Source organism: Gobius niger (assembly GCF_951799975.1).
Source record: "Gobius niger genome assembly, chromosome: 15".
In the NCBI taxonomy this organism is placed as follows: Eukaryota; Metazoa; Chordata; class Actinopteri; order Gobiiformes; family Gobiidae; genus Gobius; species Gobius niger.
This window is the reverse complement of record NC_136866.1, coordinates 17,022,517-17,037,093: the sequence shown is the minus strand read 5'-3', so window position 1 is coordinate 17,037,093 and position 14,577 is coordinate 17,022,517. Positions and strand designations below refer to the sequence as shown.

Sequence of the window (14,577 nt, the reverse complement as noted above, 5' to 3'; positions counted from 1 at the left end):
CACAGTGTGAGGCCATGAAGCTAGTTTCCGTGGTCTAACTGTTAATGAAGAAAAAACGTCTCCCATGTCAAAGTTACAAACAAAAATGTACTCCAGTTTGTAAACCTTTTTAATAGAGCAACAGGTGTCCTCTCACCTGTCCATTCACCTGTCACAGCGATGTCAGCGTGAAACACATATAACTGCAAATAATAAGTTACTTTATTTTCTTTTTTGGTATACATGTGCATTTATCTATGCAAATAACATGCTACAAAAGCCTAGTGTTAGAACAAAATCAATTATTGTAGCAATATAGTGCAAAAATGTAAACAACACCACCTGTACCTGCACTACCTACAGTGACTTTATCTCATTCATTTCTTTAAGTCAAAGAAAATGCCATATTAGACCAATTTGAAAGTGTCAGTTCAGCATAAATTCATATATGTCAACGACCTTTGCAATAAAATTTGGAAAAATGGGAAAGTTGATGCTAAGACGCTCTATGACTGACAAACACCAAGACACCAGTGTTTCCTTAACTTTGCGAAAGGAGTGAAACAGCGCCCCCAATTTGTCGCCTGTGGGCAAAAAGTGTACTGCATCCATATTTACCATTGAGAAGGAATGGGAAAGAGCTAGTAGGCCTATTACCAGATGCGGCGCAGAAGTAGGTCACGCTCTCTGGCAGGCCAACCTAATTGTTCCGGCGGGCCAAATTTGGGCCTCCCTGGTTTATATTATCAATTAAACAAAACAAAAAAACAATCAGTGTTTCCACCAGAGAAGCAGAACCACCATGACTGTAGATGACCCACATTCAAAACCGTACATTAAACACATGATTACACAAACAAGTGCTGATAGTGACTTTTTATTTTTATGAAGTGAAAAAAAAAGAGCAAATGCAGAACAGTGTCCAGCCCACAATGTTCCAAACCAACAACGGCACCAATCTTCATTAGGACAACTTTTATTTACAAGTTACTTTAGTTTTTGCGGTAAATCAGTCATTATGGGTTTCCTCCGCGTCCGCCACAAACATGTACAATAGGGGAATCCTCCAGGTGGCTCTACATCTGGAGACGATACAGTTCACCTTAAACTTAGCTAGAAGGGAAAATGTGGCGTCTGTTCCGCATCCAGGGGAAAGATCAACCGGAAAACGTCACTGCTTTGTCTCTCCTTATTTATTTAGCTATGCTGTTGTGGTGATAAACCTGAAAGAAGAAATCAAAGTTGCCAAAATGAAGAGTGGAGCGTACTCTCATTCCAACACGCCTCACTATCCCCCCTCCAAACTCAAAATATACAAATTGTGCAAAGGAGCAGGAAATGTATGTAATACTTTGGATCAAGTAGACACTTTTTTTTCCTGCCAAATTCATTGAGTAAATAAAAAAAAAGGATTGTTCTGTTTCATATTAGTCCAAATGTACATTGATAAGAGTTAAGAAACTGCAAACATTTGAATGTACTTTGTGTTTTTGTCAGAGCAGCAGTAACTGGAGCGGGCTTTACAGAGCAGACGGACGTAAACATTCAGCAATAACCGTCAGGATGTGTCCAGTGTCCAGCGTTCGGCGACACAAAGGAGCTGGTTTCGTCTCGATGATCGTTCTGCAGATCTGTTCACAAGACGCATGCATCCTTCAGCAGACTCTCTGATGACACCGAGGAAACATCTGCTGCGCGATGGTGTGGTGTTTGTGGGACACTGGGGCGAGCGGCAGCATGTGTGGAGTGGTCATGTAAACGCGTCTGTGTGACCGTTAGCTCGGGAGCGCTGCAGCGATGGTACTTTGAAGTAGGAAGGGTCTGTCCATCATCGACAGTAAAACAAGAGATAAATACTGACGCAAGGGAACACTGCACTGTCCAGCCTCAGTCCACATGAAGAAGAAGCCTTACGTCTCAAAGATTCACTAAGTCTCTGGTAGAAGCAGAGAAGCAGATGGCTGAGCACAGCAGGAGCCGCTCACTGGCGCTTCCCCCCCAAACGGCAGCCCTCAGTCCCACGCTGGAGCTCCTTCAGAGGCTGCTATGAAGACACTGTGACTGGGTTGAGAGAACCGTTCCTGCTGTAGAACTTTGAGAAGGCCTCTTCAAGCACTGATGCCAGTTTCGGCTGGTCGCCCTGAGAAAGAGAAGCAGACTTTAGTATAGAGAGGAAACAGGAGAACGCTGTCAGGACAAGCTCAGCCTTAAGGTCCTCGTCATTTGGACAGAAACTTCTCTGTGGAACTCGTTACATTGACTGTTGGAGAGTGTGGCAGTGGCACTTTGCAATACTTTACATTAAACTTGATGTAATGGTTGGTCAGATGTGTGACCACCAGCACAAACCTGGTAATCATGTAAATAATAATACTGAATGAAGCGAGTGTTGCTGAGGTGCTTCTTGTACCTGTGGGCTGTTTTATCTGTATTTTATATTGTGTATAAACCCCTGCCCTGGGACGATGAGGACCAGGAGCTTGTAGCCGTCTCTAGTCTGTTGTGCAATGTCCCTGTCCAATAAATAAATAAATAAATAAATAAATAAAAGCCCACCTCACTGATGAAGCCCAGCTGCACCAGCTCCACGGACAGCTCCTGCACATTCTCATCTGAACACAGGAAAAGTGAAGTTAGAGGCTGACATTTAGAGGCTGTTCTAAAGGCTCTGTGGTGTCCACTCACTGGGCAGCAGGTCACAGCTCAGGTGTCTGTTGAGTTTATCCTCCAGTTTGAGCAGCAGAGTCAGCTGTGGAGAGCAAGAGGCAGGTCACAAACATGAAGGAGGAATACACTGATGTGAACACAACACTTACATGGTGCTTAGCACCTTCATCCACGGGCTCAATGTTACACTGCATCTGCAGCACCTGCGGACAGACCAACGGTTAGAGAGTGGGATAAGAAATTTTCCTTTTTTGCTCCATGAGGCTGTACCTTCCTGGTCTCCACCTCCGCTGGCTCTGGGGTGGGCGTCTTCACAGATGGAGGGACGATGGGGGATTTGACGGTCTCTCGCTGAGGCTGCTGTGGGTAGGGCATCCCAAAGGCCGTCAGAGGGTAGATCCCATTCCTGAAAACAAGAGACAAAGCTTATAACAGACGCCCTGGAGCCAAAGGACAAAAGCTCTTTCAAGTTGAATCAATATGTAAACTGGGAACAGCATGAAGAAAGTGTCTGTGGGTTTGATATTAAAGTTTCCACCAGGAAAAGATGGCAAAAGAAAAGATGGTACTGGTGCCAGGCCGGTGCCATCTTTTCTTTTGGATCTTTTGTTTTGTGCTGCTGAAAACCAGTTTGAGCTCATTTCAAATGTATTCTGCTTAAAATAAAGAAATGTTTCTTCAGTATTTAGTTGCGCTAATAAGTATAGAAAAGTGACTATTATCTGTTTGTTAAAGTTGTTCTAACTACAGTTCCATCAGTGTTTGACCTGCAGACTTCCATCAGCTGGAGTCGTTTTAAACCTGTAGAAATAAGTTTGAAATGACTTGCTCTCATTTACACAGCGCCACACTTACACAGAAAAGGATAAACAACGACATTTACTGTAGGTCAGTGTGAATAACGTTCAAAACCAAAGCTCCTGGTCTGGTGATTAACTGTGAGCTAATGATTGAAGTCCATTCACACTAGTATTGTCCTACAGAGGAGAGAAGCCCCTAACATGTTCTCACCTCACATCCTCCAGGAACTTGTCCAGCTCCAGCGCGGGGAACTGGGAGAGCCTTTGGGAATATGAAGAAATGTTATTCAGGCCCTGACCACAACACCACAGGACAATAACAGCAGCAGGTCTTACTTCATCTGGACTCCTTCCTTGGCCTCCACAATGACCAGGTTCAGGTCCATGTTCTTGGTCATCTCCTCCAGAGCGTTCTCAGGGATCATGTCTACACACATACAACAGTTTACACTCTGGACTACACATTACAATGTGAATCAGTGTAACTCCAATGGGAAACTTCAGTGCCTTCTCCTCACATTGTGGAAAGTTCATCTAGTCTGATTTATTGAGCTTAAATCCAAAAATTCCCTGATTTTTAAGTCTAATCATTTATGGCTCTAAGAACAATAGCATGTATCGTCTCCCACAGTAGGACAGCAGTTAGGGCGGGCTTACGCTGGTGGCCGACGATGCAGTGCGCCGCCAGCAGCTTGAGTAATGGCACTTCGAAGAGGGCGGGGTGGAAGAGCAGCTCCCGCGCCGTGGGTCTTCTGGCGGGGTCCACCTCCAGACACTTCTGGATAAACTCCTGCACCACCACAACAACAGCACACTGATGACTCACGGGCAGAAATGTGATATATGGACACATCATTGTACTGCATGAAGCTGCATCTATTTCTAACATCATTACAGACCGTATTGGATGAAAATATGAGGCTGATTTTAAAAAAACAAGCAGCGTTTGTGATTCAGAGAACACTGTCGCTGAATATGGAGAAAGAGTGATTGGAACTAAGCATGTTTTTCTAACAGCTCCACAAAATGTCTCTTTGCCGCTCGCAGATTTGTATGTTGTTGCTGATGAAGCTGAAATGTAATAACTGAGCATTATTAAGTTTAAATCTGCAGCTCAAAGCTCAACTGCATGAAAAATAAAACATGTCATATGTAAAATGTTAAAATTAGGGATTCACGATAATATCGGCCACCAATAATTATCGGCATTTATCGGCATTTTGGCGCCATCCCCGATAAAGCCGATAAAAAAAAAATGTGGCCGATAATTAGGCCCGATAATTATAAGCTCAAATTACATTGAATCTGCGGCTCCGGCTTGCTGCCTTTCTCTCGGCGGCGGCACCGCCCCGCACGTCCTGCAGCCCGGTGTAAAGGTTCTAAACTACCCCCCATTTCAGGCTACCCCCGGGGGTAAGATGAACGCGATTTCAAGCTACCCCCCCTGATTTCAGATTACCCCCCTCTCAACTGCTTTCTTCATCCATAAGATACCTTACAGGAAGCCGTAACGTTTACGAACTAAAGCTAACCTTACCTTAGCCCTATACTTAAGGATTGTGGAGTTTACGAACTAAAGCTAACCTTACCAGATGAAAAGTTACGAGAGTTGTAGCTATTATTAGCAATTAACATCCGGGCATTTTGTATTTAACACAGCCGTGCCAAACAAACAATACATATTGCGGAGGGGGTTCAAGTTACCCCCCGGTAGTCTGAAATCAATTTCAAAGTACCGGGGGGTAAGGTGAATGGGGGGTAGTTTGAAATCGTTACACCGGAGCTGCTGCAGACTCAGGACAGCACATTTACAGCAGCAGATATACGCTCTCCACGGCCGACTTCTGCACGGTTTTAGCTGAAAAACACGACGAGTATTCCAGCGAAACGGCGCTGTGCAGGTGCTCTCCGTAAAGGAAGAGTTTTTCGACTTTTTACATCGAAGTCACTTCAACATTAGCACCGCAACAAAAATGAGAAAAAGACGAGGAAATGTGAACCGCGGATCCGCACTCACGAGAGTTACTGGAACAGAGCGGGGCCTAAAAACCCATGTATTATCTTCGTATTTCTGATCAAATAAACACGATAGCCCCGTGATTGAAGCGCTATGAACGAGAAAAGTTTTACATTGATGAAATGAGCCGCGCAGCTCGGGGTTTTTTTACCACACGAGGCACAAATGCATAAATGAGCCCAATGCAGGAGTGTCTTGTTTTTGTGCTGTAGTATCGTATTATTAGTCAAACTTGAATCTGTCACAGATTTGGCATCACTTCTCTCATATCAGACGCCTCTAGACTCAGTGAAATACTATAATACTGTCTATATTCCAGTATTGTAAATAAGAATTCATTAGTATGATGTCAACAAAAAGAAAAATACTAGGAAGGAAGTAGTAGTAGTAGTAATATTCTTCTTTTTTTTTTTTTTAAATAAGATGTGACACAGATGAACAGAGACAGACCTGCTCAGATGATGGAACTGTAATAAAACAGAGCTTTAGAAAAAGGTGGAGACCCAAACCCAAAGTAAAACTCATTATTTGATTAATATTTATACACTTGTATATTGCTTGGTAGAGTTGATACATTTTGGGCAGAACTGTGAACTGTTACAGTGAGTTCTTGTCACAAAATAAAGTGCAAATATATATACATAATTATCAGTGTCATTATCGGTTATTGGTATCGGGACATGCGGAATTATCGGTTCAAATTGGCATTATCTTGCATCACTAGATAAAATCACAAATTGAATTGCAATTTCTATCAGAAAAATCGCAATGAGGTTTGTAGTCAAAATGGTGGCGCTCTAGTGAAGGAGTAAACATGTTTCTGTGTGAGGAGACTGACCCGCTGCAGAGGGTCCTCCAGGGACTGAATGGCACTGTTGATGGCCTCCTGAGAAACGTATGACGAGTCTCCATTACTCTGGATCTCCAGCACCGCCATCTGAAACAACACCAGTGGTTAGCACCGACACACTCACTAACTTCCCTTTACTAAACCCCGCTCACCTCTAAGGCACACATCCCAAAGGAGTAGATGTCCACAGCTGTGGTCACAGTGGCAACAGCTGAAGAGAAACACACACAGGAACGTTTGAGAGCTAGTCCTTTACATTGATGACAGGGATTCAAACCCCAAACCTTTATTAGCATTAGCCTCGCCCAGTTTGGATGACATCCAGTTTTCACTGTACTCTCTTCATACCCCATTTTCCCTTGTGTGTGCCACTTTGGCCAATTGTAAATTTGTAGAAATTAAATTGGTAGGAATGAATGGCCTTGAATGGACCTCTGCACGGCTGATGTTACAAAATAACCTGGAATGCTCCATTGTGAATAATAATAATAACAATAACAATAACAATAACAATAACAATAACAATAATAATAATAATAATAATAATAATAATAACGTTTCTCTCCCCTACAAACTAAATCTGTTTACAATGAAAAGACGGTTTGCATGTGTTAAATAAAAACAGTAAAGACACAGTTTGTGGACCAGATCATTCAGGGAAACTGAAGAGAAACCAACATGGAGCGTTACCTCCGTACTCCGGAGCGAAGAAGTGCAGGCTCTTCTGCTCCTCTCGACACGTCTTCACGTGGTTGTTGATGGTGTCCGGAGCCACTGTGGAGAGAGCACACGTTAAGAATCACAGGACATACTACACGCATGTTAAGGCCTCACCTGAGCCGATCTTGATGAGCCCGTTGTGTTGGATGAAGATGGTGTCACAGGTTAGATTCCCGTGGATGATGGGAGGCTCACATGAGTGAAGGTAACTAAAGCCACAAGCAGAGTTTATTAGACTGCAGCCTTTAAAGGAGGCATGTACAAAAGAGTCAGAACACTGTTCCCTCATCAACACACACTTGATTCATGCTATGTGGAGTAATCCTCTTTACTTTGGTTGTTTCTTCTGCAGCTGCTCAAGCGCTCAGATCTGTATTTCCAGAAGTTTATGTGATAGGTAGGATCAGACAGTGTGCGCTCAAACTACATTTGACCCAGCACCATGGATTTGATAGCATGCTGTTGCCTAAACATGGAGTCTTGCATGTATTTATTAACATGTTTAGTCCCTCTTGCTGCCAGCGGAGGGCGCTCCAGCCAAACAAACATAGGCCTGAGGATAAAGACTCTTTTCCAAAGACAGACAATAGTATAATAGTTCTAAATGAAAAAGGAATGTTTTTGGTAAATAACCAAAATCACAACAACACTAGGTAAGTTTTGTGTTTCATCAAATTTCAGATTTTTCCAGGCAAGGTTGGAGGGGCTGATGGCTTCGCTGTCTGTCAGTCTGCCTCATGGCAGCTGTGGCTGCATCCGCAGCTTATCATCCTCAAGTCAAATCAAATGATTGTTTTTTAAAAGACCACTTGTCATTCAAATAGAACGGTTTGGAAATCAGTAACGACGGACAACATTTTCTGATTCCGATCAAGTCAGCAGACTGAAGGAGCAGAGTCGCTTATAAAGTTAGTTAAGTATGACGTAAATCGAAGCCAAACAATGATGAATGAAGTATGTTTTTGGAGAACAACATTCTAACAAGTGGAAGCGTATAGAGCCAGTTGAGCAGACAATAGGCCCTTTCAGTATAATGTGTGCAGCAACAGAGAAGAGGGTCTGACCTGAGCGCAGACAGGATCTGGATGCACCAGCGCTTCCAGGCCTGGCAGGAAACACAGAATATGTCAAACTCCACTGTTTACCCCAACAGAGGAAGCATCAGGAAGCTCACCTTCTCATTCATGGTTTTATGGTTCTTCTTGGTCTTTTTCAGGAACTGCTTGAGGCTTCCAGACGACATGTACTCTGTGATAAAAATGACCTTGAGACAAACCACAGAGAACACACTTTACAAACCAGTTTAAAAAGATGAAATAATAACAGATTGCATTGTTGGTGGAGTGTGCCGTACCCTGGCTCTGTTCTCCTTGACGTCGGCCCAGTATTTATGGAACTTGACGATGTTGAGATGCTCCAGCTGAATCAGGTTGTCGAACACTGCCTTCACCTTTTCCTGAAGAGTGAACATGTCACAGTTTCAACTTCCTGAAAACCTTTGAATCTTGAGTCCTTCAGAGACAACTCTGGTGCGTTCCAAAGTCAAAGTGATTAGAAATTATGTTATTTGACTAATTCTAAAGGCCTGAAAACCTCCTTCTGTGCGAAGGTCATTGTTCAGACCAGGCAGTAACAGCACTGTTCTCTGTGGTCCTTGTTATGAGGCCGAGCGGCAGAGAATGAATGCAATATCAGCATTATTGTGCCTCAGATAAATCCTTATCTTCCATTTCTTCACAGGATTTCTACACCCTCTAATATTCTAATAATTCGAACATACTTTCTTTACAAATAAAGTTAGGGTCCATGGGATAGTCCCCTCCTGTCGGCAGCGAGCCACCCTCATGCTGTTCACTCATTGCCCTGATCCTCATCACCTCTGAAGAGTTTCTTGTCTAAAGCTCACTTCTGCAGCAGACACACGCATTTGAGTATCTTACATTTGCATGCTTTTATCACGGACAGGAACAATATCATATTCACAGCTAGTTCTTTCATTTCACCGGGGAATATTGAGTCGTATTCCTCCCATGTAACTCCATGTTTCCTTCACCACCTTCTGATGGGCGAACTGTCTCAGGAAGTGGGTGAAGGCGGCTGATCCTCTTCCAGTTTCTGGGCTAATAACTGATGCATCTGCCCCATTTAAAACCGCCCTTCATCAACTGACCATAACGGTCAGAGTAACTGGATAATTTTAAACAATATGTAGTTCAAGGACGGTGGTTCATTCCAAGGAAAACTGGTAAATAGGTAACGTGTGGTCAGCATACCCACAGGACTCTGAGGCACAGTGCTGAGTATGGACCAGATGTCTGTGTGGGGAATCTCACCTCTTGCAGTTTGAAGTTCTTCCTTTCAGAAAACATGACCTCGTTCCACACCACCTCCACGCCCTCCTCCGTGTCCATGGCCAGGTAGGCATTGTCGATCCCTGGGACGTTTCGCTGGTTCACCTGTACGGCAACACCACAGTCAGACACTTCCAAACAGACTCCAGGTTATCGGCCTCACTGAGCTCTCCATGGGCAGCAGTCGGAGAGCTGAAGTTATGTTTCATGTATTTAAGCAGAGCGTGCAGAGTGCTGTACTGTTACCTCCTCTCTGCGCTTCTGCCAGCGTCCACAGGGGCTCTCCTCAAGGATCTCAGACTCGTCCTCGCTCTCTTCCTCCTCGTCCTCCGTGGCGGCAGCAGCAGCGGCGGCGGCGGCGGAGGGCGGAGCCTGGGTCACTGCTGACACAGGGGGGGACACAGAGGCCCCTGCGCCCCCAGGAGCTGCTGCTGAGACAGGATCCTTGCCCTCCTGTGCCGGGTCCTGAGCGGCTTTGGACTCCCCTTCAGACATGATGCTCCTCTGGGGCTCTACAGCTGCCCGACGGCACACGACGGGTCTGAGGGACACGGGACAGGTGGGCACAAAGATATGAGGGGAAATGGATGCAATATGTTACTAAACTATTTCCTATGTTTCTTGTTTTTTCATCAAACTTAAATATAAACTCAGGACCAAAACAAGACTAAAGTGGAACAAAATTAGGATTCTTTTTTTCATGTTTTAACTTCGAGAAAGATGCTGATCAGTGACCCTCAGTGGCAGCGCGGCTCAGTCGCAGTGGCTCAGGACTAACACCTCAACACTATTTCATTGTACGCTTGTACAATGACAAATAAAGCACTCACTTGAGTTTCCTATGTTTTTTCTTTAGGCTGTGTTAGCAAAGGATGCTCATCAGATGAGGAGTGAAACCTTGTCTTGATTTCATTTTACAAAGTAATACAATATTATTAGGGAGCACATGTTTTGATACTTTCATCCACTTGATTCCGAGTCTCAGAGCTCGTCAGAGTCGTCACATTAGTGATAATGGGGCTGACGGTGGCTCAGAGAGTAGAGCAGGTGATCTTACAATTGGAGAGTTGGCAGTTTGAGTCATTAGACATGACACTTCCCCCATCGGCTGTATGAATGTGGTGAGAGAAAGTGGCTGGTCAGAGAGGAGCCAGTGGCACAGAACGGCAGCCTAACCCAGTCTACCCAAGGGCAGCTGTGGCTAGATAGATCAATCGATTGACAGATCGAGCCAATCACCACTGAGTAGAGTGAATGAATAATGTATTGTAATGTGTCCTTGAGTTTTCAGAAAATATAAAATCGATGCATTACATGCAGAACTTTCCTCAAAGTTATTTAATGAGAGGAGAGACAAGGGCTGTATTTTGTCCAAGTCTTGTTCGAGCTTCCAGCTCAAAATCCTTGATGTATCGTTACTTATGTTAACTGGTTAATAGTTCATCATAACCTGAATAACGACACTCCTGACAAATGGGGGCAGAAGTGTCCACATCTTAAACTGCAAAATGTGAGAAAGATCATCTGCATGGTGACTCAGATGAAGAGAAGATAAACAAATGCTGCTCGATAAACATCACGATCATTTCAAAACAAGTTCGCCCGTAGCCTAGTTGATAACTTTCTCAATATATATAAATATAGAGTTTCCACTTTGGAGAAGCAGTCAGGAGTGAGACAGATTGCTGCTGTTTATTGTCATTGTGCAGCAGCAGCTCCAATAACGTGCCAGTGGGGCTCTTTGTACAGTCAGCGGGATGTGTCTGCTGTAGTCAGTGTGTGACAGGACTACGCCTACAAACTATCATAGATATCAGTCCAAACAAAAACCCTTCACTCGGCTTAGGCCTGAATCAGTACATCACATTCATAACTGTAGCTACATACGTGTTGAGGTGAAGGCGTGAGGCGATGCCAGCTCCAGTTTACACCTCTGTCTGGTGGATGTAGCCGTAAGTTAAATCCACACGCTGAGATTTGATATTTTGCCCGATGGCAACTTGTTCAGAGTCCAAAGTGTTTTCCCGCATCCACGTTAGATCCACTATAGATCGTATATCGAAGCTATTTTAAAGATGTTTCGTCCTGAAAGCAAAAAACAACCGGCCAGTTTGTAGCTAACTAGCCCGGATTTAGCAGCGCACCGCTACTTTGTGCCTCTCGGGACAGCACCGTCTGCAAACACTGCGGGGCTGCAGGACACAGGCAGAGCTTCACCCGTGATGTTTACGCTTCATCTAAAGAGGAACAAGAGCCTCCGGGAGTAGTTTAAGGGGAACAATCTAAGAGTCAAGAGGAGAAGCACAGTCCAGAGCTAACGTCAGCTGGAGAATGATGGCGACCCTGCCAGATCCGTGACGCCCACAGCTCCGCCCACAGTTTCCACACGCATTACTGTGCGCTTTCTGCCACCTAGCGCATCGGAGTGTGAACAGCAGCTTCAATATCTCAATTATTTCCCTGATCGGAGGGGGCCTTTCTGTGGACTCTACATGTTCTCCCCGTTTCTTCCAGGTACTCCGGTTTCACTAACGGTTTCACCACTAAAAACATGTATAATAGTCCAGAATGAATGAGAGTGTTGTGAGTGGTTGGTGGTGGCCAGAGGGGCACAGTTTGGCAGCCTTTGCTCCAATGGCTACCACCACTGAGTATGGTGTGAATGAATAACTTGTTAATTTCGTGGACTAATATACTCAGTCATAATTTTAGCCAAAGTAATATTTCGCAAGGGAACTAAAAGTAAATGATTTTATTTTTTTTATGAGACTAAAACTAAATGAAACTGAAAAGAATCACTCAAACTTCCCATGACAGAGCCTCATGGCAGGAAATAAGCAACAGCTCTGTGCTTTGTTCATGAGGAGCATAAAGCAGGACCTTGATTAAATATGATAAATTATAATGCAAAGTTCACTCAACTTGTCTTAATTATAGTCGACTAAAATTAGACTCAAATTTAAGAGAGTTATTTAACTAAATCTCGACTAAAATTAAATGACATTTTCTAAAACTGAATTAAAATATGACTACAGTGTGGCGCTTTGATAAACTCGGTTACACAGGCTTAAAAAGTGCAATAGACGTGTAAGCCATTATTTTTATTATTACATAAATAGTAGAGTGCACTCGCCGTACGTGTACTCCTTCCGAAAGAGAGCATATAGCAAAGTATCCAGGTGTAGAAAACATCAGGCTGATCATCAATATGATGCAGCAACAACAATGATCTGAACACATGCTGAAATCCTCTAAATATACTGTAAAAATGTCAGTCCTTCAAACAAATTTCTTGGGTGGAAATTTCTCCAGTGTACACGTTTTGAAATGTTCTCATTGCTGGAAATGGAATTCAGCTCAATCAACCCAGTCCTGCTGATAACTTTGTAAACCTCTGCCACGATGAAACTAAAAGCCTAAAAGCAGTAATTACTCCTAATCTCTGCAGATTCAAGCCCCAAAAAAATTATATTTGCAGCTTTAGTGTGGAGGCAATTTGAGGTCTGAAGTGATCAGACTTCAATACAGCACCATCTAATGACATCAGCAGGTGCCTCTCACTCTCTCTCCCCCCTCTCTTTCTCACACACTCTCTCTATTCCCCCTCTATCCTCTCTCTCCCCCCCCCTCTTTCCTCTCTCTCTCCCTTTCTCTCTCTCACACACTCTCTTTTCCCCCTCTATCCTCTCTCTCTCCCTTTCTCTCTCTCTCTCCCCCCTCTTTCCTCTCTCTCCCTTTCTCTCTCTCACACACTCTCTCTATCCCTCCTCTCTCTCTCCCCCTCTCTCTCTCTCTCTCTCTCTCTCCCCCTCTCTCTCACACCCTCTCTCTCTCCCCTCTCCTCTCTCTCCCTTTCTCTCTCTCCCCTCTCTCTCTCCCCCTCTTTCCTCTCTCTCTCCCTTTCTCTCTCTCACACACTCTCTCTTCCCCCTCTATCCTCTCTCTCTCCCTTTCTCTCTCTCACACACTCTCTCTATCCCTCCTCTCTCTCTCCCCCTCTCCCTCTCTCTCTCTCTCTCTCTCCCCCTGTCTCTCACACCCTCTCTCTCTCCCCTCTCCTTTCTCTCCCTTTCTCTCTCTCCCCTCTCTCTCTCCCCCTCTCTCTCACACCCTCTCTCTCCCCCTCTTTTCTCTCTCTCCCTTTCTCTCTCCTCTCTCTCTCCCTATCTCTCTCTCTCTCTCCCCCTCTCACACACTCTCTCTCTCTCCCTTCCTCTCTCTCCTCCCCCCTCTGCCTCCCAATCTCTCTCTCCTTCACTCTCTCATCAGCCCTCTCCCCACGTTCTCTGTTTCCTCTGTCTTAAAGCGTCCCACTCTCTTTTTACCAGGCCCTTGCTCTCTCTCCCTCTCTCCCTGCCCCTCTGTCTATATTTAGTCCAACCCAACAGCTAAGTGAGTGAGGACCCTGAACATTCAGCAGAAGCCCGTCACTTGCACTTTGTCATTTCGGTTCAAATTAAGGAACTGAAACTCCTTCAGGAAATTACAGAAGTACTTTTGCAAGAACTGTGAAAACCACATTTTTGTTCCTCGACTTTAGGCAGTTAAGATGAGCGACCAGTCGAGCCAGCAGCCTGTGGTGGAGGAGGAAATCCCTGTCAAAGTGCTGATAGGTACTGAAGCATCGTTCCCACCTGAGGAGAGGTCCGACTACCCTCCCGCCGGGGTCAACTCCATTTATTCGGCCATTTTGAGTCGGAATGAAGCGGTGAAGGACGCCCGGCGGCTCAAGACCTTCCTGGAGCTCAGGGATAAATACGTGAGGAAGAAGGTGCTGTTTGAGGACCCGCTGTTCCCGGCCAACGACCAGTCTCTCTACTACAGCCAGAAGCCGCCCATGAAGTTTGAGTGGAAACGGCCCTCGGTGAGTGGCAGCAGTGAGTGTACGTGTGTGAGCGTGTGTGTGTATGTATACTCGTGAGGACCCACGAGTATACATCCACATGTTTTCGACCAACAAACTGAGGACCATTTTTTAAAGTGAGGACATTTTGGGCTGTAGGTTAGGGGATGGGTAATACATTCTGTCTATGAGTGTCCTCACTGAGATAGAGCCGCAAGGATGTGTGTATGTGCTGCTTATCAAATGTATGGAAAGTGTTGCAGAGTGTTAGTGTGGGACAGCAGATGGACATTAGCCCAATGACACGATCCTTCGAGGCTTGTTTACATGCATGCACTGTCCCGACCAAA

At 44.7% G+C, this 14,577-nt stretch overlaps 2 protein-coding genes across 2 annotated transcripts in view; one reads left to right on the top strand and one right to left on the bottom strand.

The window, feature by feature from the left end:
• Positions 1-1,672: 1,672 nt before the first annotated feature.
• On the bottom strand, positions 1,673-11,743 carry nrbp1 (nuclear receptor binding protein 1). The gene is made up of 18 exons (XM_079572413.1): positions 11,272-11,743; positions 9,631-9,925; positions 9,367-9,489; positions 8,388-8,489; positions 8,208-8,297; positions 8,098-8,138; positions 7,148-7,242; positions 7,004-7,087; positions 6,466-6,524; positions 6,302-6,400; positions 4,104-4,236; positions 3,783-3,873; positions 3,658-3,708; positions 2,917-3,052; positions 2,796-2,849; positions 2,665-2,728; positions 2,536-2,591; positions 1,673-2,119 (listed from the first exon to the last, which is right to left on the bottom strand). Exons 2-18 carry the CDS (start codon positions 9,877-9,879, stop codon positions 2,024-2,026), a joined length of 1,623 nt encoding a protein of 540 aa, XP_079428539.1. The 5' UTR covers positions 9,880-9,925; positions 11,272-11,743; the 3' UTR covers positions 1,673-2,023.
• Positions 11,744-13,881: 2,138 nt separating this feature from the next.
• capn3b (calpain 3b) overlaps positions 13,882-14,577 on the top strand; it is a 25,657-nt gene continuing 24,961 nt past the window's right edge. Inside the window, exon 1 of the mRNA XM_079572871.1 lies at positions 13,882-14,248. Within this exon, the coding sequence (XP_079428997.1) occupies positions 13,934-14,248 (315 nt within the window). The 5' untranslated portion in view covers positions 13,882-13,933. The remainder of the gene's footprint in view (positions 14,249-14,577) is intronic.